Below are 27,915 nucleotides of genomic sequence, written 5' to 3'. Positions count from 1 at the left end.
TATTTAATTGCACGCAGGTAAAGTGACATATTTCATTTTACTTTAGTAACGAGTGAATCATTTACAAACTTGTGTATTTTTATTATTGGCTTAAAAAAAACATTATTTTTTCAATCCTAAAATGTCATCAATTACAAAACACAACATCAGTTTCATAATAATCCCTAAGGAAAAACACACTTAATATACCTATTGATTTGAAGATAATTATAGAACTATGGTTCTTGTGTCAATGTACAACTCATTTAGATATATGTATGTCATGAAATCAAAGTCCAAATCAATTTTAAAAGGCTTCTGACTCATGAAGTCTGAGATTAAAGAAATTATTAACAATTTCCTGCTGCTGAGAAAGGCAGGGAAACGAGCTTTTGACGTCATTACACAAAGCACAATTTTCAAACTGAAAAAGGCTATCTTGGTCAGTTATAATCATGAAAACACTAGCTTTCTGAGCCAAAGCTTTTTTAATTTAAACTCTTCTTTACAGTTTTGACATATAACATCAATTTAAAAGCTAATTTCATACTGAAGTGTACCATAAAACCCTTCACATAGGCTCCAATTAAAGTAGATCTTGGTTCAAGAGAGGAAACATGTATACCTGTGGCTGATTCATGTTGATGTATGGCAGAAACCATCACAATATTTGAAGCAATTATTATCCTATTTAAAAATATATAAAAAAAATTTTTTTTTAAGAAAAAAAGAATTACAAGAAAATAAAATAGATCCAGGTTTCGTGGTCTAAACTTTGCATGTGTTTATGTAGTATTTGTTAGCACATTTAAGATAAATACTTTATAATCTAAGAACCTGTTGTCTAGAGAATAATGATTCTCAAATTATCAGACATGGTCTGGATTGTACAGTGTTCTGACTAATGAGTATCTATGCCACACACATTTTCAGATAAGAATACTACAAATTATGTTCAATATAGTATTAGTGTTTAGTGTTGTTTCAGAAAGTATATTAAATATCTTTAATTATATCATTATCATGAACATCAATTATTTCCCTCAGATTGAAAGAATTTGCTATTACAGTTACCAAGCTTAGTACAGATATCAGTATTCACATCCTTATAAAATAATGTATGCATTTTTCCCTTCGTACACAAAAGAGTGCTAAGCAGTTTTGGGGGCCTGAAGAAATGGGATCCCTTTCTCCTCCATAATTCACTATTTCGTTCTCTCCTCCATCTTGTATCTAAACCATCTTATGTCTTATTTCTGTGTAAGAAAGAGACTAACCTGGCCTACTGATGTCAGTACAGAGGCAACGGTAGGTTCATAAACAGAATCTAGTAGCTACACGCACTCCCATCCTGGATCTTGTTTCTTTTGGGTTGAGGTATGGTGGCTCAGAGGTTAAAGCATCTGCCTGCAATGTGGGAGACCAGGGTTTGATCCCTGGGTTGGGAAGATCCCCTGGAGAAGGAAATGGCAACCCACTCCAGTATTCTTGCATGGAGAATCCCATGGACGGAGGAGCCTGGTGGGCTACAGTCCATGGGGTCGCAAAGAGTCAGACACGACTGAGCGACTTCACTTCACTTCACTTCACTTCACTTCATAAACCTTATACCAACAACATTCCCCAACTGAAAGCCATCTGTCCTATAGTATAAGAAGTAGTGACTTCTCACTTCCAAGTATGGAAAAAATTACAAAGACGTTTTCCTCCTTTCTTAAAATCAGAAGAAAGTGAGGTTAAATAAAACCAATTCAAGTGCTTCATAGAAACAGCATTTACTGAGTACTTCATACACAAGACACCATACAAGGTGCTTATATATTTTATCTTCACATAAGAAATAAATTAATCAATCTAATTTTTTCAAAAGCTAACAACACAAATAGGCAAACCTTTAAAAGCAAAAAAACCTATTTATTCACAAACTATACAATCAATATCCATTACTCAAAGCAACATATGAAACAGTAAGTGCACATTTCTCTACACATCCATCTACCTGCCCTTGAAGAATATGCATTATTTAACAAAATAAAATATAATTAAATTTTTTTTTTTTTTTGGATCTTTCTAAAACAAACTTCTCTAACCAGAGCTAACTACCTGATACAACTTTGGGGGGAAAAAATAGTACTTTTCAAGGCAAATCCTGGCTTCTCCAACTCTGAAAAAAAGAAGCATTCCACTAAAAAAAATGTTTTTCAGTCATCTCAGACCATTACACGTACATGCTCCCAGTGGGCAAGATAAAATTCCTTAAAATAAAAAGTAACTTACTTCCTCTCTAACAAGGATAAAATACCAATACTAGCTTCCTGAGTTTCAGAAGTAACAGTACCCAGCAGTTCTATATAACTGTACTAAAATAATAATTAACATTAGCAATGTCAGTATTGATTTGTGGATGTGATGGTGACCTTTCAATAAAATATATCCTTCAATATATCCTTTCTACTCATGGGATTAAACCATAAATCACACTTCAATTTCTGTGTATGTTGCGCCTAATGCTATTCACTCCTTTATTTCAATAACATATCTACTTTTCCCCCTCAATTTTTAGAAAAGTATAATTGAGTCATTTAAAACTGTGATTGTTTCTCATTTCACTGAGCAGTTCCATAAAAGTTAACTAGAAAAGGAATTCTAAACCATCAGCTAGGAAATTACAGCAAGAAATAAATTGTTTTTAATGTTTTTAATCTTTTAAAAATAAGGAAAAGAAAATACTGCTTTTGACTGGGAAAACAGTAGTGTAATTTGTTATGATGTATCTATAAGAGCCACTGATTTTTTAAAAAAATGCACATCTTTAAAATGACTCACTTGGTGCTAAGGATTACTCTATCTACCTTAATAATTTAAAAAATAAACCATGATTCTGACATTTGTCAGTATCTCACACATCTAACAAATACTGAAAGTGGCAACTATCATTGTTATAATAATTATAAAGTTAAAAGCACAAATCAAAATTAAGAGAAACTTCAGAAAATGTTCAGCATACACATTTGCATGCATTTTCAAACTTTCAAGATCCTACATAGGACCAAATGACAACTCTGAATCAAAATGAGTATCAAAAAGATTCAAGCTTCGTGACAGACTTACTCTAATGAAACAAGAGAAAAAGCAGAGTGAATAGGAATAGCAATGTATTTCTAGCAGGGAAAGAATCCTACTTCCTTTATTATAAAACAAAAATCAACAAGTCAATATTTTAATAACACTGGCCATCAAGTTATTCACTATTTGAGAACTTGCTTTTCAAGTGGTATCTTGAAAATGCATTCACTTGTATATTTTTATTAAATTAAGCTTCTTAAGCAAAAAACCATGTACTCAATTTTAATCTTGAGCTGAAATCATGCCTTATCAAAGTACAGTCCAAAAACTATACAATAATTCTTTCACTTAAGTTTTATATGTCTCATCTGAAAAACTTATTTAACAAGCAGGAATTTTACCCTGTTTCTCCAGACTAAATGCCCCCACGCCTAAAATTTAAGTGGTAATCAAAGATGGATTCATATGACTCTTGCTAAGCTTCATCGGGCTTTGATAAAAACAGAGCCATCCGGTGGTGCAGCACCATCTTCCTTCTCGGTCACCGTCTCTACAGTCCCAGAAGCTGACACAATAACCATTGTTTTATTTGCTGCAACTGTCTTCTGTTTTTCAGCAATAGCTGCACAAACAGCAACAATCTCATCACTTTCAAAGTCATAGTCAGGAATTGACTTGGGTGAGAAATGTGTTACTTCTGCTGGTACTTCACTCTTTTTAATCCTCTCTGCTACTTTCTGCTGCTCCTGGAGTGTTCTTGCCCAAGAAAGGTCTTCTTTCCATATCTCAGGGTTCATTGGATAGATGTGAAGGGCTACTTGAAAACTTCGAATTGCCTACAGGGGAGAAAAGGTCAGACTTCTTTGCTTAGTTTTAATAAGGAATGTATTTAATATAATCCACAATATGTCTCTCTCTCTCTTTTTCTCACCGTATTACAATGTAAAGATGGAAGTTAGAGCTGTGCTGGATATGATGGTTATGGTTTAAAAAAATGGTAAATGTATTGGAATGATTTAAAAAACAGTCAAATAGTATAAAAGAAAGTAGCTGACAAAACTGTTGATAAGGACCAAAAAGTCCATTAAAATAGAGGTATTGATATGATGGCTCAAAACAAGTCAAATGCATTGTTCAGCTTCTGGAAATCAGCAAACATGTAAATCTGGGGATTTCTTGGGCCAGCTCATGATCAGAAAGGCATCAGGAATGCCTGTCTTTGAAGCCAAAAGTTTAGATCATAATAATGATAACATGTCTTAAGTGTCACAAGAGGGCAAAGAACATTATATATAATGATAAAAGAATCAATTCACCAGAAAAATATAATAATTATAAATATATACATACCCAACATCAGAACATTTAAGTATATAAAGTAAACACTGACAGAACTGAAGGGAGAAACATATAGCAATAAAGTATTAGTAGGAGACTTCAATGTCCTACTTTCAATAATGGATAGAACATTCCAACATAAGATCAATAAGGAAACAGAAGACCTGAATAACACTACAGACCAAAGGGACCTAACAGACAAATATAGAAAGACTCATCCAACAGCAGCAGAATACACATTATTCTCAAGAACACACAGAACGTTTTCCAGGACAGATCACATCTCAGGTCACAAAACAAGTCTTAAATTTGAAAAGACATACCAAGTATCTTTTCTGAACTACAAGAGAATAAAGTTAGAAATCAATAGAACTGGAAAAACTCACAAATACGTGGAAATTAAGCAGCACACTCTTGAACAACCAGTGAGTCAAAGAAGAACTCAAAAGAGAAATTAAAATGTATCTTGAAATGAAAATCAAACTATAACATCCTGACACTACAGGATGGTATATTTGCAAAAGCAAAACTTACTATAAGTTTATAGTGATAAATGTTATGTTTAAAACAGAAAAGATCTCAAGCAAAAACCTAACTTTACACCTCAAAGAATTAGAAAATGAAAAACAAAGTAAGCCTGTGACCATTTTCTAACATACACACTCAGCTCCACATAAAAATCTAAATATCACTCATAGATATATATCCAACTATTGACTTTTAACTTACTCCCTGTTTAATTTACCTATGTATTTTCTTATGTTTTTGTCCATATGGATATATTAAGAACTGTTAGATGTTAAAAATTTTAGCTTGTTTTCAATATATTTTTTACAGTATTCCCTTCATTATGACAATGAATAAAGTTATTTTTTCTATTCCAATGTTTCAAAATAACAGCTTAAGCTTACCTAAAAATCAAAAATTTAGATTTTTTCCAAATAGAGTCCTAAAATCATACTAAATGGGGGGGGAAAAAACCACTTTTGATTCCTCCAATAATTTCACAATATAAATAAGAAAGAAATTTACCAAGGGGAAAAATGTAACAGTTGAACCACTGGTACTCTTATTTTGAAAACTTAAAATACGGAATAATTTTACTTTCATTAGCTGGTTCAAAATAGCTCTGTTGTTTCATCTGCACTTTATTTTCTTTCTTTATAGGACAATCTTTGCTATATGTCCTAGAGATTTTCTCCATTACCGTAAACACTTATACGTAAAACACATAAAAACTTATACGTAAAATGATGTAAGGTTTTATTAAAAGAGAAATGGGTAAAAAGTATTATAAGCTAGACTTCTGTTTGTTTTGCAATTAACCTGTTAGAAAACTAAATTCCTTTAATTTCTTTTTCCAACTGTGATATGATTTAAGTCTTCAGACAAAAGAGAGAAAAGATGACTATGTCAAATGGCAAGGAAAAAAAACAATCTCTGGTTAAACTTGTTTCCATCGCTATGAATCTTCCTTCAGACTATAATTTTGAAATTATTTCAATCCTTTTCTCATCAAGATTCTATACGATTTTTGAGAATTTGATAAATACCCTATTTGGTAATTAGAAATAATCATATATTTACAAGAGTACCAGAAAAATCTAAGTTATCCACAACTTACTAAAACTATTACTAGTAATGTTAAAACTCAAGATTTACCAAGAATTTTAGAAGTAACTTCTTTGGGATTTTTTGCTTGTTTTGTTTTCAACTATAAAAGTCTAATAAAAGTATGAAAAATTTTAATTTACTTGATGACACAGAGGAAATCTGGCACCACTATATTAGATTTGCAAACACCTGTTAGGAAATTAGCTGTTAGGTATATGTAGTTCAGTCAAAACAAAAATGAAAAGAAGACAATGCTCACAGCCAACTCTGACCTACTGAGCCTTTGCTACATACAAGGTATAGTCCAGATAAGGTGAGAAATTCATTAAGTACCAGTTTATAGTAAACTTTACACAATGAATACTTCAATTTCATAAGCTTCTACCCTTTTCCATTTCTCTGCTCACCAATCTTAGCAACTTTTCAGTCTAAAGTATTTATCACCATTATTCTTCCGTATTCTACTTTCTTCCTTCTTCAACACAATCTTTTAGTGGTTTTGTCTCCATAGTGCTACTGATATCACTTTATAATGGGGGTAAACTGATGCAATGAACTAATCTAAAAGTTATTTTATATTTAAATAAGGTTTACCAAATGCCAACATTTATTGTTATTTTTTTTTAAATTCCCATGATGCCAAATACCTGAAAAATATTCTGATCCTGATATATTGTAATTGACGTTTGTAATGGAAAAAAGATGATCAGTAATAAGCGAGCAGTGTTTATGGGTTAATACCTTTAAAAGATTATTTGCTATTTACCTTTTGTGTAGATCTGATAAATGACTATTTATTTTTGGTTCAACGGATGAAAAACATGTCAAAATAAAATGTCATCACTGTAATAATCTGACTTCCTTACCAAGACTATCTCTCCTAATCCAAGTTGAGCACGCCCCAAAGTCTGCCAAGATTCCCATGAATGTGGATTTCTCTGGACAGCCATTTCTGCAGCATGAACTGCTGGGAACATTTCATGAAGAGACATTAGGACCTATGGCCAAAAAAGAAACCCATCAGTAACATTCATAAATTAGCAAACTAAAAACTAGCCAAAAAAAAATAGACAATCATATATAAACAACTCTCCATTTTTGAAAATATATTTTTAGTCTGGAAAATATAACATTTTAGTGGTTTTAACCCCCTCCTCTGCTACTCAGGGTTAAAAGTTATATTCTTCCTATTCCTGAAATAATTATGAAAAATATATTCTCTTTGCAACTGTTGAACCCTACTGCATGCATACATGCTAAGCTGCTTCAGTTGTGTCCAACTCTCTGCAACCCTATGGACTATAGCCCACCAGGCTTCTCTGTCCATGAAATTCTCCAGGCAACAACACTGGAGAGGGTTGCCACTTCCTCCTCCAGGGGTTCTTTCCAACCCAGGGATCAAACCCATGTCTCTTATGTTTCCTGCATTCACAGGCAAGTTCTTTAACAATAGCGCCACCTGGAAAGCCCCAACTAAACCAGATAGCCATATTCTGGCCATGATGGCTCACAGCTATTTGAACTCCAACTCCCCTTCTATTTACTCAACTTACACTGTGTTTTTTAGGGAACCCCAGGTCCTTCTGTCAAACTAGGTAAATTTAAATTTTGGTTCAACCACCCATCTTGTCCTACGTGAACATCTTCCTGCTATAAAAATCATTTAAACACACCACCAGCCCGCCCACAATTAGGTTCTCCAAATCATACACACCAGAAAAATCAAGGCGTTTCAGGACCCTCTATTTCAATTTATGGGGAAGTGCTGGCTTTTATCTATAAAATTTTGACCATTTGCATTTCACAAGATTTACGACACTACCATTATCAAGTTCCAAATAAAACAACTCATTTCATACAGCTTGCCACAAACCCTACCTTTAATATATACATGTTTAAGATTAAAAATTAAAGGCTTATCCAAATGAAGGTCCTCATAGCATTTCATTCAGTAGAAAACAATTTGGGTTTTTCCTGGATAAATTAAAATCAGATCTGAAAAAGGATGTGCCCTATGTTTTGGATCATCATCTAAAAGACATGCTAGGTGGGCGCATCAGGCTGAATTGCAACTATTCGATGCCAGAAGTATATTAGTGCTCTGTCTGAGATTTTAAAAGTCTCTTGAATAATCTAATAGAAGTACTCCAGAGGTTTTCTTTATGAACTTTCCCACAAAACATTAAAAATGTATTTATAAGTACAAATGTTATTTTTACACTATTAATAAACGGAGTCTATTCTGACCTTTTGCTATGGACCAGGCTGTTCTAAGAGAAATAACTTCATCCAGAGTCCAATTCATCCTCATTCTGAAGAGACTGAGTTACTGTTAAGTCCACTACAATTAATTTCCAAGGAAAGCTAACTAACACATTTCATCTATTTAAGAGATCACCAGTAACTTTTTAAAAGATACCCATCACTCATATCTTAAGCATAGTTAGGTTGAAATAAAAATCAGTTTCAATATTAAGGTAAACAAATTTCTAATTTGATGCATGAGGAAAGAGCCATAAATAATAAGGTGACATATGTTTTCCCCAAATAAACAAATTGTACTTAACAAAAGAAAATGGGAGGAAATATTCTTTTGGCTTATCACTGCTCACATCACAAACAGTGCAATTTCACAATCAAAGGGAAATTCTTCATAACCATTACCTGTGATTTCATCTCATACAGGGTAGCATCATTTGGGGTTAACTGTAGTGCTTCATCCCACTTCTGAATGGCCTCTCGGTATCTATAGTTGTTAAAGTTACATTAGTATTCTATTTTCAGTAAGTCTTTGAGAATACAAGATCAAATTTAAAAGTCAGAAAATAAGAAATAACTGTTTACCAAGAAATATCTCTATTCAATAATTGATAATGATGATGTTACACAAGCAGAAAAATTTAAGAAATGAAGGGAAAGGACAGCAAATAACAAAATATTTTTTTTAAAAAAGGACAGCAAAAGCAAAATATAAATTAAAAAAGACTGGAAATTTTCCCTGAAAATTTATTTTCTGGGCTAAGAAAGCACCACAGAATTTCTTTTTTCCTCCAATCTCAGTGTCTGCATATGTTGTCACTCATTTCAAATGGATTACAAAGGACTTCTCTCAAGAATTTATAATTCAGTTGCAACCCCTGACCCTACTGCAGCAATCTAGCTGACAGAGATGACAATTTAGATGCTGCCAGGTCATTCTGTAAACATTCTTCAGTATTTAGTTTCTCTGTCTATAAGCTCCATGAGTCCAGGGATCATATTTTATTTATCACTATCAATATACGGTAAGTTTATAAGACGTGGGCCATATGAAAGAAAACCAGTACGGAGACAGTGATTTCCACCATCATCTTTTCACTGATGTTCTCCCAGTCATGACTCTCTTCTGAGTCAACATCTCCACCTAGATTCCCTATAGACACCTCAGACTCAATATGCCCCAAACTGATCTTAGCATACTCCACACTAAATCTGCAGAAGCGTATGTATATACATATATCCTTATGGCTGATTTACACTGTTGTACAGCAGAAGCCAATACAATACTGTAAAACAATTATCCTCCAATTTTATAAATCTGCAGAAATACAGCAGCACTTTCTTTTTTAAATAAAATTAAGCAAAGATTAAGTCCTACACATTATCCAAAGCAGTCATCCTCACAGCATTCTTCCCAAGCAGTTAACTCATGTATACTTTAATATTTCTAGGAGGACAAAGTTCAAATTACCAGAATATTCTTCATTATAACAAGCTGAAACTTTCTGTACCTTTCCATCAATGCTACTCATCCTCTCTTCTAGAGCTAAACAGAAAATATATAATCCACCAGTTTTGATGGTGGATGGTGGGTGATCTAGGGAGGTTTTGGAGGAGAAAAAAATGCATGCACACGCGCACACACACACACTGGTCCCTGCCTCAGATCAATGAGACATTTCTGGAGTAGGGCCCAAGCATCTGTATTTTTAAAAAGTTCCCTAGGTTATACTAGTAAAAACCAGGGTTGTGAACCACTGATAATCTCTCTCTTGGTATATTAAGCCCTATCACGTGCTGCCTTCTGAATCACTTCCAGCTACCCTTCATTTCCTCTGTGTATTCTTGCACATAATTTCCTACCTACTACGTGAACATCCAGGCCAATCGTAACAACCAAAAATGTGGGCTGACCTGCACACTGATTTAAGCAGGGAGCAGAAAACTAAAGACAAAATTAGGTAGAAAACACAAAGTTAAATAACATTAAAAAAGTAAAAACATTTTCACCATGCTATAGCATCCCTTTACTAGTCAATAATACAAATGGCAATACCATTTCCAAGGTCTCATGCCAGTGTGGCAAATCCTAGACTACATCTGCCACATAGCCAACTCCATGCCTGGCAGCAGGCGTGAGGGTGGACAGGGTGGCAGGGAACTTTAGAAAGTCTGCCTTAACTGCCATATGGGTTGTATCAATGGCTACTATTACTTCGTAGCAGCAGTCTACATACAAGGATAAGCTGAAGATTCACCCCACAATGGCTAGCAGTCTTTGTTTCTAGGCAAACCACATCTGAATATGCAGAAATGATGATCAGAACTACAATTAATATCTTCTATACTTACAGGGTCCCCTGTTGAGCTCTGAGAAGATATCTGTTTGAAGACTGTTTAACTCTGGGAGGAAGACCACTCGATTTTAGGAACTACTAATGATTTGAAGACAGACCATTGTTCACCTCATTTTATGATGCGCCTCCAGTGCTCTGCTCCCCTGCCTCTGCCTGAGTATTTTCTCTGTAAGGCACGTCACAGCCTTCTTGGACTTAACACAAACACTACAAAGCTCCTCTGCACTACACTTGGGGGCCTTTTAAAACAGCAAAACCACCAAGAAAAAGCAAAAAATGTGGAAAACATAATACAAAAGAGACCACAGAGAGGATGCTTGTTTTCACTGTGAGAGCTAAAACACAAAGGCAGAAGGAGTCTTTTGACTCAGCTGAGAACTCAGCTGGGAAAGCACCTGGAAACTGATTTGGGGCTTACAAATATATTTAAAATGAGTAAGTGAGCTCACAAATACAGAATCCATGAATGAAGACTGTATTTAAGAAGCAATGTTACAGCATTTTGTCAATGTCAAATAAAATGTCACTAAATACAAATGGTAATTACTTTTCACTAAAATTATGGTAGATTTCTATCATACAATTTTATGTGCTCATGCGGAAATACCAAAACAAATATAAAAGCTACTCCTATACAGCTCTGCGCTTCATGTGTTTAGTCATGTCTGACTCTTTGCAGCCCCATGGACTACGGCCCTCCAGGCTCCTCTGCCCACAGAATTTTCCAGGCAAGAATACCGGAGTGGGGTGCCATTTCCTTCTCCAGGGGATCTTCCCAACCCAGGGATCAAACCCGCATCTCTTGTGAGTCTTGCATTGACAGGCGGATTCTTTACCACTAGTGCCACCTGGGAAGTCCCTCCTATACAGACACATTTTAGTACATCAGTAGCTAATGCAGGATTTATCACTTTATTTCCTTTTAAAACTCTATTATCAAAAACATTAAAGTTTTCACCTTGTTTTATATTGTGTTCCTAATATTTAGAATCATTGTTTTCCCAAAGTGCTTAATGATAGAAGTAACTTTTCCAGCTTAGTTTATCAGAAGTGGCTTACCACTGTTAAGTATATAATTTTTGAAATTAGAGTTTGCTTCCTTGATTTTGGGAGAGCTTTTACAGAGAAATTATAAAAATGTTAAAAGTAGCTTTAGACTGATTTGACTGAAACGTGTGTGATTTCCAATGCTGGTAGATCAGATTTCAAGTTTTAGATAATGCTCAATACACTAAATTAAGCCAAAACAAAAAAATTCTATAAATTATTTTGAGTTTTCCTGTCTAGAATTTAGAATAACATTCTGAAGAAATCAAGGAAAAAATAATGTATAGTTCCATATAATGAGCACTCATAGTAAGGAACCTAACTTCCCAAAACTTCAGGAAGGCTCAGAGAGAAAGAAAAAAAAGGAGTAAAAACAATGGAAGAGAAAAAGTATACTTCCTAACTACATATTCTCTCAAGACAGTCATACTGAAGGAGAGGGGATCTGGAACAGGAAGAAGTACTGAAATGATGCTCAGACTACAGTATATACTGTATAGAGATACAATATAAATATACTTTAAAAAGAAATGTTGAGGGACCTTCCCTGGTGGTCCAGTGGTTAAGAATCCACCCACCAAGGCAGCGACACAGATTTGATCCCTGGTCTAGGAAGATCCACAAGCCGCAGAGAACTAAACCCACGCACCACAGCTATTGGGCCTGTGCTCTAGAGCCTCGTGTTCTGAAGCGAGCTGCAGTTTCTCAGCCCACGCACCCTGGAGTCTATGCTCTGCACGGAGAGAAGCCCCCGCAATGCAAAGCACACCACAACTCAAGAATCGCCTCTACTCACTGCAACTAGAGAAAGGCCGCTTGCAGCAACAAAGACCTAGCACGGTCAAAAATAAATAACATAAAGTAAAATTAAATTAAGCTAAAAATAAATTAAAAAAAATTTTTTTAATAATTAGAAACGCTGGGTTGGCCAAAAAGTTCCTTCCTTTTTTCCCATAAAATCTCATGGGAAAACCCAAATGAACTTTTTGGCCAATCCAATACTAAACGGCTCTGAATTTTAGTCACCATTCTTTATTGAAACTATGTGGACAAGGATTAGGTCATAAAGTCTACTTTCAGTAATAATTTAAACTATCTACTTACACAAAAGAAGAAACAGGTCTTTAAAAGTTTCTAATTTATTAGAGATAAGAACTAACAATTTATAAAGGATCAATTCACTCTGGAAACAGGAAGGAGCTCTGAAATTACTTAGAGGTGCAAACACATTGAATAAAGATCATTTTCAAAAGCATATAAAAACAATAATGCCAACTTCTATTAGTAAAGGACATTTCTTAGTTATTGTATTGAACGCAGTCGCTCTATTCTACCCATTGTAACACTAGATGATGAGAATTTTCTGAAAAACTTCTAAAAAGTCATGATTTTAATATCAGGTTCTTCCTTTAATATCAGTGTTTTACTTCAGATATAAAAATCACTTAAAATATTTTACTATCTCTATTACTCCATTCATTTAGCTTACACATACATGTCACAAAATAAAATTCACTGGCAATTAATTCCAGTATAATTTGGATCCAATAAAAACATTCACAAATAAATGGGCTGGACTATAGTAAGTTTCTATACTTAAATGATGGAGAGGGCAATGGCAACCCACTCCAGTACTCTTGCCTGGAAAATCCCATGGGTGGAGGAGCCTGGTAGGCTGCAGTTCACGGGGTCGCTAAGAGTTGGACCCGACTGAGCGACTTCACTTTCACTTTTCACTTTCATGCATTGGAGAAGGAAATGGCAACCCACTCCAGTGTTCTTGCCTGGAGAATCCCAGGGACGGGGGAGCCTGGTGGGCTGCCGTCTCTGGGGTCACACAGAGTCAGACATGACTGAAGCGACTTAGCAGCAGCAGCATACTTAAATGACAAACATGATAAAATCATAATAAAGACAACAATAAACAGTAATTCTCTTCACCTGGATGAACTCAATCACTTGTCTTCTTGCTTTCTTGGAGAAGCCTTCTGCTGAATACTGGCTCACGGTGTCTTTGTAAAACTATTTGACGGGTGCTTCCCTGATGGCTCAGTAGTAAAGAATCCGTCTACCAAAGCAGGAGACAAGAATTCGATCCCTGATCCGGAGACCCCACATGCCTTGGGGCATTTAAGCCTGTGCGCCACAACTGTCAAGACTGTTCTCCAGAACCTGCCTGTGATCCGCAATAAGAGAAGCCACCTCAGTGAGAAGTCCATGCACAGCGACTAGAGTAGCCTCTGCTTGATGCAACTAGAGAAAAGCTCATCCAGCCAAAAATAAATAAATAACTTAAAAAAAAAAACCTATTTGAAACTTTACATTTATTTCCGTGTTTATTTAAACTAAAAGCTCTATGTAGACAGTGTAATAGGTATTTTGCTCACCAAAGTATATGCAGCTGTATCAACTATAGGGTGAACTGGAACTCTATGGAAGGGGCCTGACCAGAAAATATCAGCCACTGCCTGATTCAAAACTGTAAATGGCGTAATTAGAAACGTAGTCTTAAGAGTCCTAATGACCAAAAACAAAATGGGTCCTAATGAATTTCAGTGCCATGTCTGATTCTTCACAACCTCGTGGACTGTGGCCTGCCAGGCTCCTCTGTCCCTGGGATTCTCCAGGCAAGAACACTGGAGTGGGCTGCCATTTCCTTCTCCAATGCATGCATGCATCCTAAGCCACTTCAGTTGTGTCCAACTCTGTGCGACTCTATGGAGAGCAGCCCACCAGGCTCCTCTGTCCACAGGATTCTCTAGGCAAGAATACTGGAGTAGGTTGCCATTTCCTTCTCCTCCTTGGTGCTATTATACACTAAATATTAATCATACTGACATTATCTCTAAAAGCATTAACTACAACACCCCAAAAAAGTGGCATGAGTGATTGATTATAAGCTTTTCTCTAACATTTCCAAATGTTATTATAGACACAATATGAAAAACTTTGGAAGTATGCTATGTTCTATCATCTTTCTCTTGAAAGTTAAATTATTCCTTCTTAATAATTCTTATACTCATAATTTTCTAATTTATAGTATAGTAGTAAATTCCACAGGATTTAACTGTAGCAAGTTGATCTCTCCCAGTCTTAGCCTATCTGTCCAATCTTTTTTCTCCTACTCACCACCACACCTCTGCTTCCCTCAGCTGTGTCTTTTTTCTTTTTTTTTTTTTACTTTTTGGCCATGCCATGTGGCATCTTCCCAGACCAGGGATCAAACCCACACCCGCTGCAGTGGAAGTGCAAAGTCTTAACCACTGGACCACCAGAGAAGTTCCTAAGCTGCATCTCTGCCTCGTCTCTACCCACATGTCTACCCTTAGTGTACAAATGTGCACATTACGGTTCCCATTCCTCCCCCTCCTCACCTAGTCAAAGGCTCTCTGTCCTCTGAGACCAAGTAAAAATCCTCTTTTCTCATGAAAACCATGAGTACCATTTAATTGGCCACAAAGTCACACTTCTAAGGACTTTATGTTTTACTAAACACTTTCCATATAATTACTTAACACACCATTATTTTCATAGAAAGTTAATTCACTTAATACTCACCAAGTTCTATAAGACTGGCATTATTTGTTCTCATTTTACTGAGACCAGTGACCAGAGAGTAGTTACAGAAGTGGTCCAAAAACACATGAGAAACCAGGACTTGAAGCACGCTCTTAGAACTACATGACCAATGCTTTCTCCGATGACCCCAATGTTGTTTTCATTTAATTTTTCTCTAATTCTTCCATGTATTTTTCTCTTCTCTTTACTAATGAATTCAAGGACCAAAGGCTGGGTTTGCTTATATTCTCTACAACACCCAGAACATGGCTGGGCACAGAAAAGGTGCTAACATCACTGATTCTGCCTAACTAATTTGTCCTTTCCTTCTCCAAGAGAAGTCTTGGAAAGCAGCAGAGAGAAGCATGGAAGATAGCAAGAAGGGACAGGAGCTAGCATGCTTCCAAAACATTTAAAAAAAAAAAGGAAAGAAGTAAAAAAAAAATTCTACCCTAAGACAAAAGTAGCAGACACCTTAATTCTTTTTTGTTTCATCTCACCATTCCAGGTACAGAAATTACAAGAAATTCCCAAGACCAGGTGAATGGAAATATGGGTAGAAAGAATCAAGAGATTAGAAGTAGGGGTATCTTAAGACTCTGGGAAGAGCCATTGTGGCTTTGGGGAAGGGTCTGGAGGCCAAGGTCAGCGTAGTAATGGTCCATACAGTGAATATTTCGGGCTTGGTGAGCCACAGTCTCTGACACAACTACTCAGTCTGCTGTAGCACAAAATCAGTCACAGGCAATACACAAAGAAAAGTACCTGCTTGTGTCCCAGTACGTTTATTTATAAAAGCAGACTTTGGTGTGCCAACCCCTACTCTAGTTGGCCCGTGCATGCCAAGTCACTTCAGTCATGTCCAACTCTTTGCAACCCTATGGACTGCAGCCTGACAGGCTCCTCTGTCCATTGGATTCTCTCAGCAAGAATACCGGAGAGGGCTGCCATGTCTTCCCTCGAGGGGATCTTCCCAACCCAGGGGAAAAAACCCGTGTCTCTTATGTCTCCTGCACTGGCAGGTGGGTTCTTTCCCATGAGCGCCACCTGGAAAGCCCCAACTTGATCCAACCACTGATAAACTTTGTCACGTGTCCTTTTTACTTTCAGTCCTAGTTTCTTCCTAACTCAAGCAAGGGCAGTCATCACCCCATGGAGGGCATTTATGGAGGACTTTTTGGTTGTCACTAAGACTTGGAGACACTAGTGGCAAGAGGATCAAGGATTAGCAGCCTGCAAAGCAAAGGGCAATCATGCACAAGAGACTCTCCTGCCCAAAATGCCAACAGCATTATTCCTAAAAAGTCAGGATGGCTCTTCCCATCCACCCCCACAAAGCTGCTTATGCACTAAAGTTTAAGTCCTCCCAAAGTACAAAATAAACCAAGAAGTTTAAGATGATACTGATCATCACTAGTTCTGTTTTCTCCTTTCATTAAGGCAGGCACGCAAACATGCCCACGCGTACAAAAACGCACACATGCAAACACAGGCATGCAGATTTGAGGCAGAAAGAAAAATGTCCTCTTCCCCAGCTGCATTGCTTTGATTTGGAAAACAGCCACTCCTGTCAGCAGAGGCACTGCTAAATGAAATGTGCACTGTTGCTAAAGGCACACATAGGTTTAAAGGAACAACTGCTTTCCACTGGCTGAAGAGAGCCAAGAACTGGTGGGCATTCACTTCCCTACCATCAGCTTGTGGAATTCCCTCCCCTACCTCATTTCTCATTTCTCCTTTTGCTTTTTCTCATTTCTCCCCTTCTCTTGGCCTATGAATAAAAGGTGGTACCACCAAGCTCCTCCATTTTTGGATCACAGGAAACTTGGCACCTAATAAATCAATGGTCACTCATAAACTCTACAGCATATCTCTTAATTCAACTTTGGTTTGGAACAGACTGAACAGACATGGCCCTACTGCAGCTGCTGGATAGGAAGCATTAAAAGATAAAAACTTGCTTTAAAGTCACTATGGTTAATAAGTGTCCAAAGTCTGATTCAGCCAGTTTAAAGACAACCTTAACAGTATGCCACTGAACTAGCACAAAGAAGGAAGCAGAGTGAATAGTTCCAGGGACTGCCCAAGGGCTGGGTAAGATACGACCTGACACTGAGGTATAGGAACAGCTGGTGACCAAGCCAAGCAAATCAGCACACTTATTACCAGATAGAAATGTCACAGGGTTTAGCTACTTTGCTCCCAATTAGATTTGTAATTTGCTATAGCATCAAGTTTAATGAGCTATATAGTTACCAGCTTATTCATTTAGTAAGCATTTACTGAGCACCAGAGCAGAAAACTACTGGGCCAGGTAGTATTCTACGTACTGAGGATGCAGCATTCAACAAAATATAAAAGGACCTACCATTCTTCTCGAATTTACATTCTAGAATGTATGTGTGTGGGAAGTCGGCACAAAAAGACAACAAATATAAATTAAAACATGGTTAAGTACCATGATGACAGACAAACGGAGGGCTATGACAGGGGTGAGGAAAAGTCTCTCTGGGAAGGCATCTGAGCTGAGAGCTGAGTGACAGAAAGCGGCCAGCCAATGGAAAATCTGGAGAGGTTCATTCCAGACAAAGGAAAAGGCCAAGCGAGGCTTAAACACCCTATTTTTTTTTTTTTTTTTTTTTTTTTTGAGGCAAGAAAAGAAAACCAGCATGGCTGGTAGGAGGAGGAGGAAAGAAGGGAACTGACAGGTAAGAGAAGTAGTCTGAAGCCATGGTTATGGAACTAGTAGGCCATGGTTATGAGTGTAGATTTTCTTGTGTGAGGGATGGGGAATCCACAGTTTCCAAGCAATACAGTCATGAATCGCTTTGCATTTTGAAAACATCAGTTGGGCCCAGTGGAGGAAAATTAACTGTAAGGGTGTAAGAGTGAGCACAGGGAGGCCTGTTAGGAGACTACCAGAGTAATTTAGGTAAGATGACAATAAATTAGACTAGGATGACAGCAATGAAGATAGAAGGGGGGATAAAAGTGACTCAGAATACATGAAGAAGTGAAATCATCTCAACGTGGGCCAGATAAGAGCAGTGAAAAAAGAAAGGAATCCAGGATGATATGTTAGCCTGATGATATGAAGCCTAAGCTTACAGGCTAACTCTTTGTGACAGATAGGATCCAAGGAAAGACTGAGGAAAAAAGAGAAAAGTGAGGCAGTTTGGGAGAATAAACACAAGGCATATGTTAAGCTGACAACAGCTTCAAAAACAAACACAGATGATTGTTAACCTTGGAGAACTTCTTCAGACACAGTGTGAAACCTCTTTGTACTGGAAACAGTCCAGTGGGGAATGGAGGAAAAAGAATTTATTTGCAGTCTCCCTCCCATATCCTGCCTCCCATTGATCAAAGTCAGTCCCACAAGGCTTTAACCCATTCACGCTTCTGGGTATGTCACCCAGTCCCTCTGAAGCACCCATAAGGTCCAACCTAGCCAGCATCAAGGTGTGATGGTCTTTGCATTATCAGCACCATACATGGCGGCTCTCTAGTCTGTTCTGACAGCAGCGTCTGCCGGGACCTTATGGTAATAAGAATAGCTGTAATAACCTATTATGAAAAATAATCTGAAAAAATATATATATGTAACTGAATCACTTTGCTGTATACCTAAAACTGACACAATACTGTAAATCAACTACACATCAATTTTAAAAAAACTATAAAAAAAAAAAAGAATATCATGAGCTTTCTCAAGGGCAGGGATCTGAGGGTGAGGGGGGCTGATTAGTTCTGGAATGGCACATCAACCAGCAGAGATGACTTCACGCTTCCAGTTTGTTTGTTGTAGTTGCTAAGTCGTGTTCAACTCTGTGACCCCATGGATGATAGCCCATCAGGCTCCTCTGTCCACCTAATTTTTCCGGCAAGCGTACTGGAGTGGGTTTTCATTTCCTCCTCCATGGGACCTTCCCCACCCAGGGATCGAACCCACATCTCCTACATTGCAGGTGAGTTCTTTACCGTCAAAAATTGTGAATCACTATATTGTATACCTATAACTTATATAATATTATACATCAACTATAGTTAAATTTTAAAAAGGGTAAAAAAGAGAGAGAGAAGAACAGATGATATCAAAACAAAAGGAGGGGAGACTTCCCTGGTAGTCTAGTGGCTAAGACTCCATGCTCCCAATGCAGGGCGCCTGAGTTCAATCCCTAGTCAGGGAACTAAGATCCCATATGCCATAACTAAGACCTGGCGAAGCCAAAAATTCATTAAATAGATTAAAAAAAAAAAAAACCTTTTTAAAAAATGAGGGTGGTTTTAGGAACAAGATTCCTGATAAGGCAAAAAGGGATGAGATAGGCCTTTGATAAAAGCAGGGGCACTTCATTACAACACAGTGAAAGTTAAGTGGCCTGGATGCAGACACATTCAGACTGGAAGACATGGGGTGAGAAAATAAAAGGCATTCTACACTGACTGCATCTATTCTCTTCTACAGAATAAGAGGCAAGATCACTATCATTAAATACATCCAGGCTGGCACTCAACAGAATGCATTTCACACAGCCAGGTCACCCTCAAGTTCACTTTGGTAGTATGCTTTTCTAGACAAGGAACAAAATTCATGGCAAATTATAAATTATTCCAGCTTTCCAAATATACACACTAATACAAGGAAAAATGGGACCATTTAGCTACACAATTAAATATCACCATCTAGTGGCTGAAATCTTAAAAGCCAGTGTATAAAAGTTTGAACCCATACTGTGATTCTTAAAAAAGTATGCATGGCCTGTGCATGCGTGTGGCCTGTGCAAGTGTGTGCGTGCTAAGTCATGCCCGACTTCTGTAGCCCGCCAGGCTCCTCTGTCCATGGAATTTTCCAGGCAAGAATACCGGAGTAGTTTTAAAAAAAAAAAAAATAATACTGGGTGGATTGCCATTTCCTCCTCCAGGGGATCTTCCTGACCCAAGGACTGACTCCACATCTCCTGCATTGCAGGCAGATTCTTCACTGCTGAACCACCTTGGAAGTCTACGGTATGTCCTGGTTAGTATTAATTCGAGAAAAAGATGCTTGAACAAAATAATTGATAAAAAAAAATTTAATACTTCATGAAATGTATCAATCACATATAAAATCTTACATTATCTAAAGTATATTCACCAGTGCGTACTAGGTGCTATGTGGCATGCTAAGTGTTTATACATGGACTTGCTCTTTAATCCCCCAATAGTTAATGAGATAAATGTCATCTTCATTTTACATATAAGGAAACTATAAATTGACACTTAAAGGATTAAGAAACTGCCCAAAATTTTTACAGTAAAAATGATAAAGCTAGCATCTGAATGGAATTAAAATGACTTCAAAATCCACACTCAAAACCACCAGACTTACTATACTGTCTCTGTAAGGCATCAGGGGCTTCCCAGGTGGCACAGTGGTAAAGAATCTGCCTGCCAGTGCAGGAGATGCAAGAGACGCAGGTTCAATTCCTGAGTTGGAAAGATCCCCTGGAGTAGGAAATGGCAACCCACTCCAGTATTCTTGTCTGGAAAATTCCATAGACAGAGGGGTCGCAAAGACTGAGGGACTGAGCACACCCAACCATAAGGCACTAACATTATTTAGGGCTTCAGTAGAAAAGTAAACCAGTTTTCTGTTAGACAGAATCATGAAGACTACAAGGTCGAACTTCAAAATTTAAAAGCTATTCTGCTGCAAACCACATTTTCCTGAGAGTAGTTAATAGTTTGTTACTAATGAAGTAAACTGGACAGGGTAGAGTCTGTGATGCTCAAGAACTGTGCCTCCTTTGGAGGAAGAATGACATTAACACACTTGGATCATACATATTCAATGTACTCAGACAATTCCCTAAGTGCTAAATAAAACGAAATGAGAAAACCTGCAGGGTAAAAAAAATCTCAAGGAGGCAAAACAATGTATCCCAGGAAATTGAAGGAGCTCCCTCCTTTCCATCAACCTTCCCTCCCTCCTTCTCTAGCAATGCCTCCAGCGGCACCCCTACTTCTCTACACTCTTAGGATTATTACTCATTCCAAGTTCAAAGCTGTTTCATATTTTGTTACTTAATCCTTACCATCATAGCTTTTGGGGAAAGGAATTGGACTCAGAAAAGAACAATAATTCTCAAGTGTCATATTCTCAGGCAGGAGGAAGACAGGAAAATTCTATTCCCAAAGGCCCTCTGTGGTTGGAATATGAAATAAAATATGTTCTCAGAATGGTGTTCCAATCTGGAGTTTAAAAATATATATTCCTATAGGTACAAGGTAATATATGGTAGTTAATCCACAAAAACCTATTTAGCCACAATATACCATAACACAACAGCCTTACAAATATTCAGTAAATATCTACTGACTGGCCTTGTAAATGACACAAGTTGTTCTAAGAGCTAAAGGTAGGGTACAAAAGTCTCTTTAGACAAAGTCCCTACATTCCTGGAGCTTACATTTCTATAGAAGGCAAAGAAATAAAAAGCACTAAATAAGTGAAAAATGTAACTTCAAAAAGGGAGAAATACTAAAAGAAAATTTAAAAAGCTGATGTGATTGTGGTTTTTCTTACTTTAAGTCATAAAATTACTTCTCACCATTGTTAACAAAATACAATGAAAAGGGTCTTATTGTTGCATACAGAGAGATCACAACCTAGTTTTCTCTCTTCAGGAGTGTGTACTGCAAACTTTTTTGTATTTCTTTGCTCCAGCAATACCAACTTGGTAGAATTTTCCTAAACAGGTAAAACAATTTCATGACTCTTTCTACTTCCATGTTCTGTTCCCACTTTGCTGAAATACTTCCCACCACTATTGGTTTGGCAAATACTACTCCTTCTTTGAAACCCAACTGAAGATTGAATTTATCTGTCAGAACTTCCTTGATATACACAGGTAGAATTGGTGGTTGTGATTTCCTGTGATTCTAAAATATTTTCTATGGACCTGTCTTACTGCACACACTACTCTAATTATTTGTATTCTTGTGCAGAAGGCAATGGCACCCCACTCCAGTACTCTTGCCTGGAAAATCCCACAGACGGAGCAGCCTGGTGGGCTGCAGTCCATGGGGTCACTAAGAGTCGGACACGACTGAGCGACTTCACTTTTACTTTTCACTTTCATCCATTGGAGAAGGAAATGGCAACCCAGTCCAGTGTTCTTGCCTGGAGAATCCCAGGGATGGGGGAACCTGGTGGGCTGCCGTCTATGGGGTCGCACAGAGTTGGACACGATTGAAGCAACTTAGCAGCAGCAGCAGCAGCAGCATCTTATCAAAAGCTGAGCTCCTTAAAATTTATTAATATATCTTACCTCTCTTTGAATGTTTTTTAAAAGAAGGATGAATGGATGAAAATGGCTATTTGATGTTAGATTTTAATGATGACGTTACACATTTCTTAAAACTGAACACATTTTAAAGAAATTAGTACATCAATAAATGTCTAACACTATTCCTACACCTTGGTACATCAACAAGCCTTACAGCACTTGAAATAACTGCCACCCTAACAACTAATTCACTTTCTGATCTCTTACCTTTGTAAAGATCAATTTAATGATTTTCTCTGAAACACAGATTTAGAAATATAAGTCATGAGTAAAGAAGTTTTTCAATCTTTTGTAAGGTTTATTCAATTAGCATGCTTTCACCTAATCACAAAATAGACATTTAAAATTCTTTCTTTAAAAAAAAGCTGATGTGATGGAAAACAAGGAAGTACAGGATGCTGTGTAGTCAGGGAGTGGTTTGCTGAGAAGAGGACTGATGAGCAGAGATCTGAAGGACAAGACGATAAACATCAGAACACAGGAACTAACAGGTTTTCAGATAAGAGTCATGAGACAAAGGTGCATCAAGAACTGTCTTCAAAAACACACTGAAGGACACTGTGGCTTAAAATGTACCGAAAATCATAGTGATTTAAGATGAAGTTGACAGGGAAAGGATTGAGTTCTAGTCTTTACTATTCTTCCTTATATTATTTCCTACTCCTCATATTACTTTCAATCATGTTGAATATTCTCTTAGATATTTTTAAACCATTATTTCTATTTTTTTGGCTTAGAGTAGCCAGATGACTCACAGAACTCAGATTCCTTTAATTCTGTTTAGTGATCCTTCAAAGCTGTGTATACAGTAATCCAAAAACATATGCTAAAGAGCTAAAATACTTAATTATCTCACAGTATTCTCCATTCAAAATAAAGCATCCTATCCAGCTAATTTCAGTGAAATGACTCAATGTTTTGACATGCAAGAAAAAATAAAAGCTATTTGTTTATCCACAAAGTTGATATCTCTCATTTACCACAGGAAATTCAGAGGGAATCTCATGGCAATAATTGAATAGCTCTTCCCTTCTACACACTAGTGTGGTCTAGAGTAAAAGATAAAAACGACAAAATTAATGAACCTTTAACAGGCATTTACAGGAATTTCTAAAGATGTTTTATGGATGTTTTCAAAATGATTTCATAAATGTGGAAAATTTATAGTTGATTTTCTTCTAAGATAGAATAGCCAATCTTGAGAAGTCCTACAAGAGAAAAATCTTTGTGCTTAAACGCTACAAATGAGAATTCACAATCTAACATTAGGACACAAAGCTGTCAGTTGCTGTTGACTGTCTTCCCTTCACTTCCAATTTGAGGTGCTAATATTTTATAGTTTAAGCATTACTTCATGTTTTACATTAAAATTCAATAAGATTACTTCCAGAATCAAAATAACATTCCTAGAAACAAAAAGGCTGGTTCCTCAACTTTGACTCAATTAAGACAAAAATGATAAAGAAGGAATCTTTTATAATCATCCTTACCAACAGTGGGAAAACAAGAAGAAAAAGAATAAAGAAAAGCATTTTTTAAAAGTGCTTCTTGTCAGCACTGCTACTTCTAATGTCTCCAACGCTTCAGCACCACAAAGGATATCAGTCAGCGCCACACAGGCCCAACTGCAGACCTCTGGATGATCTGAAGAGCATTCCATCCTACCCAAGACCAAAGCCATCCTCTAAAAGAAAACTCTAAAAACATACCTTTTATTTTCAGCCAGAGTGGCTCCTTCATCCTTAAGCTGTTTGCTTTTTTCGGCACAGCCTTCCAGGAGACTTTCTTTCCTCCGTTTAGCAGCGTGAAGCCAGTTGCCTTCATCTTTCCCGACTGCATCCTTCTCATCAGCAGCTTCAGCTTCAAACTGCTGGGATGTGACCTTTGAGACCTTCTCGCCAATCTTCCTTTTCCATCCAAAGGAAGCCATTCTGGAAAAATTACAAAGAGAGAGCTTTAAACTTCATACTTGGCCCTTTATAAGGATAAAGCTGTCACCATTTTTTGGCCCCTAATTAAAATAGCGGATCTAGGCGATAATCATCTATGGCTGCTAACATCCTAAAGTGCAAGTGTTAGTCACTCATCGTGTCTGACTCTGTGACCCCATGGACTACAGCCTGCCAGTTTCCTCTGTCCGTGGGATTCTCCAGGCAAGAATACTGGGGTGGGTAGCCATTTCCTTCTCCAGGGGATCTTCCTAACTCAGGGATTGAACCCAGGTCTCCTGGATTGCAGGCAGATTCTTTACTGCCTGAGCCACCAGGGAAGCCCAACACAGTAAAGAAAGACAAGTTCACAATATGTACCTCTTGATGGAAGTGACACAGCAGCCATGAAGTATTCCTGCCAAAATTAACACTAAATCACCTCATATCTCTACCAGTTTATAAGAAATAAGGGATACAGAGGAGACTGCTAAATAACATGTCTGACAAGACAGAAAAGAAACAGAAACTAAGGAAAAATAAAACTGGTTTCTTCAAGAAAAAAGGAAAAGTTGGGAGGTATCCCCTAGATTAAGAGAGACTTAAAAAACAAACCAAACACAACGTGTGGATCTTGTTTAGTTACAGAATCAAACAAGCCAATGGGGAGGAAAAATTTATGAAATAATAGGGGGGATCAGAACAATGCCTTCATATTTGATGACATTAAGAAATTCCTGCTTTTTCAGGTATAATAGTATTATGTTGACAAAAAGTATGCTCATCTTTTGGGAATACATATTAAAATATTTTACATGAAATTACACATTGTTTCAAAGTAATAGCAGGCATGATGAGTGTGATATAAGACATGCAGATTAAAGGATTGCTATGGGTTGATAGGTGATCAAGTTAGGTGATAAGTACATGGAGTCTTTGTACTTTCTTCTCTCTTTGCATATATGTTTGAAATTTTCCATCATAAAAAGTTTTTGAAAGATTCAAAATTGGTAAATGATTTAATTCACAGAACTATACGGTTAATCAGAATGATAACAAATGTTAAACTGCTTTGTAAATCTGCAATAATAATACAAAATACAAGGGCTGAGTGAGCAAGCATAACTGATGGAACAAAGTTAAAGAAAACCCTGGAAGAATTCAACAAATATTTATTTGGAGGAGGGATTTACTGAGGGAGCAAGATCTCTTGCTAGTTACATGGAAAGGTTTATAGATACTGAGATACCTTTGGAATTGTAAATGAATTTTTATATGTTTGTATGCACCCTGCACAAGAGTCTCTAAGCTTTCATTCCATTCTTAAAGGAGCCTACAACCCCAAAGAGAGTATCAACTGACGGATCAACTATTGGGATAAGGAAAAGCAATGGACCAGAGGTCTACACACAACTATCAGAGAACGGGCACTGTGGGAGTACCAGAGGGAGAGAAATGAAATAATAAGTTCCAGCACATACCAAGCTCTTCAACACCAATGCACACTGAAATAAAGTATAAGTAACCACTAGGATGAAAGAGACCAAAAAAAAAGTGTGGGTGGCTATGAGGTCACTAACATGGAAAGGCCCAAGACAATGGCAGATTTTGGAGAGGTAAGAAAATTGTGGTTCATGTGCCTAAGTCCTTAATGAAGTGTCAATAAACTACAGCAATCAAGAAATGTACTGGGTGGGACTTCCCTGGGGGTCCAGTGGTTGGGACTGCATGCTTCCACTGCAGGGGGCATGGGATCCATCCCTAGTTGGGGAACTAGGATCTCACATGCTGAGAAGGGAGGCCAGAAAACAACAACAACCCCAAAACAAACCAAAAAAGAATGGATAGGCTGACAGGGGTAAACCACACACTTCCCACAGGAGCAGAGATTTTTAGAAAAGCCTGCAGGAGTAATGGATTATAAACTATACTAGGGAATGAGGACAAAGCCAAATCCTCTTCCCAGACCCATGATAATAGGGGAGAATGAGTTTCCTATGTTTGAAGATTACTGCAAGTAACATAGGGAAAGAACAACAACAAAAAGCCTGAAAATGTAAGTGTGTTTACTATGGAACGGAAGTCCAGAAGTACAGAAAGAGAACATAAGAAGGGATCGTTAGAAAGGTCTCACAAGGTATTAGAATAAGTCATGTCAAAAAGTCTTGCATTTACCACTGTCCCTAAACGTGACAAGAATTAGGATGATTAAGTTTTCTGGGTTCAAGTTTCCAAATCGGCAATGTGAGGGACGAAACAGTGTGTGTTAGCCATTCAGTCGTGTCCGACTCTTTGCGACCCCATAGACTGCAGCCCGCCAGGCTCCTCTGTCCCTGGGGGTTCACCAGGCAAAATACTGGAGTGGATTGCCATTCCCTTCTCCAGGGGATCTTCCCGACGCCGGGATCGAACCCTGGTCTCCTTCATTGCAGGCAGATTCTTTACCACTGAGCCACCAGGGAAGCCAACATAGTGTGGGAACCCGAATAACACAGGCATTTTACCCTGCCACAAGCTAGAGAATGTTTCTCTTCACTGCGTCGGAAAATGAAGCAACGATGGCGAGGAAACCGAAGAACACAAACAAGGAAGCAAAACAGCATCCTTCTGCGTATATGGATGTATTCGGAGGTGAGGGATTCCGCAAGAAACGATTTACCAGAACACGTTACCGCAAGAGAGAAACCAGTACTAGCGACTTCCCCTCATTTTGAAAACACACACACACACAAACCGCGAAGTTCACAAGGGCTGCCCAGGACGTCACCCGCGAGTTCAGAGTCCCGCCCCAGACACGGGCCCCGTCCCCGGGGTGCAAAATCAGCTACCTTCTGCTCCTCCCGCCCGGGGTGCGAGCACCAAGGAGGGCCTGAACCCCAAAACTGCTGGTCCCTAGAGACCAACCTTAGCGTCCCGGCTCTGCCACACCCGCGGTGGGCCTCAACTCCGACTTCTGAGGCTCCTTACTCCCGTCACCCCAAGACCCACCAGCCTCGTTTTCTCCCACTTCCGCCGACTTCCACCACTGACCGGTAGCCTGTGTTACCCGAAGACCACTCCCCGGGTCCCCTGTTTACATTCCGCTTGCCCTTTACCCACCGGAAACGGAAATTATCGTGCGCCACCTCCTTCCCGCTTGCCGTAGGTGTCGGGTCTTCCAAGATAGTGCGGTGGTCGACCTAGGGCGTCCGAACCGTCCGGAGCAGCGAGCTGGGAAGAGGCGACTCAGTGCCTTTCATCCGCAATCCTTTCCCTGGGACTACAAGTCCCAGAAGTCATTGCGGCCGCCCCCACCCCATTATTACCCTCCGAGGCTGGTAGTCCGGGCCGCTCGCACCGGGCACGCCCTCTAGCGGCAGACGAGAGCATCTGAGCGCTGGTGCCCACAGCTCGGGAGCGAGGGAAACTACGTCTGCGCAGGCTGAGTGCGCGTGGAGA

General features: G+C 38.1%; 1 protein-coding gene across 3 annotated transcripts; it reads right to left on the bottom strand.

The window, feature by feature from the left end:
- Positions 1–18: 18 nt before the first annotated feature.
- On the bottom strand, positions 19–27,724 carry TTC33 (tetratricopeptide repeat domain 33). 3 transcript variants are annotated; one of them, XM_006053841.3, is made up of 5 exons: positions 27,577–27,724; positions 24,259–24,480; positions 8,662–8,743; positions 6,864–6,995; positions 19–3,881 (listed from the first exon to the last, which is right to left on the bottom strand). In XM_006053841.3, exons 2-5 carry the CDS (start codon positions 24,477–24,479, stop codon positions 3,528–3,530), a joined length of 789 nt encoding a protein of 262 aa, XP_006053903.1. In that variant the 5' UTR covers position 24,480; positions 27,577–27,724; the 3' UTR covers positions 19–3,527. The 3 variants fall into 3 exon arrangements, with proteins under 3 accessions (XP_006053903.1, XP_006053904.1, XP_006053902.1); XM_006053842.3 differs by lacking the exon at positions 27,577–27,724 and adding an exon at positions 27,508–27,572; XM_006053840.3 differs by lacking the exon at positions 27,577–27,724 and adding an exon at positions 27,382–27,570.
- Positions 27,725–27,915: the final 191 nt, after the last annotated feature.

Source organism: Bubalus bubalis, chromosome 19, assembly GCF_019923935.1.
Source record: "Bubalus bubalis isolate 160015118507 breed Murrah chromosome 19, NDDB_SH_1, whole genome shotgun sequence".
Taxonomy (NCBI): Eukaryota; Metazoa; Chordata; class Mammalia; order Artiodactyla; family Bovidae; genus Bubalus; species Bubalus bubalis.
This window is presented reverse-complemented; position numbering and strand designations above follow the sequence as displayed.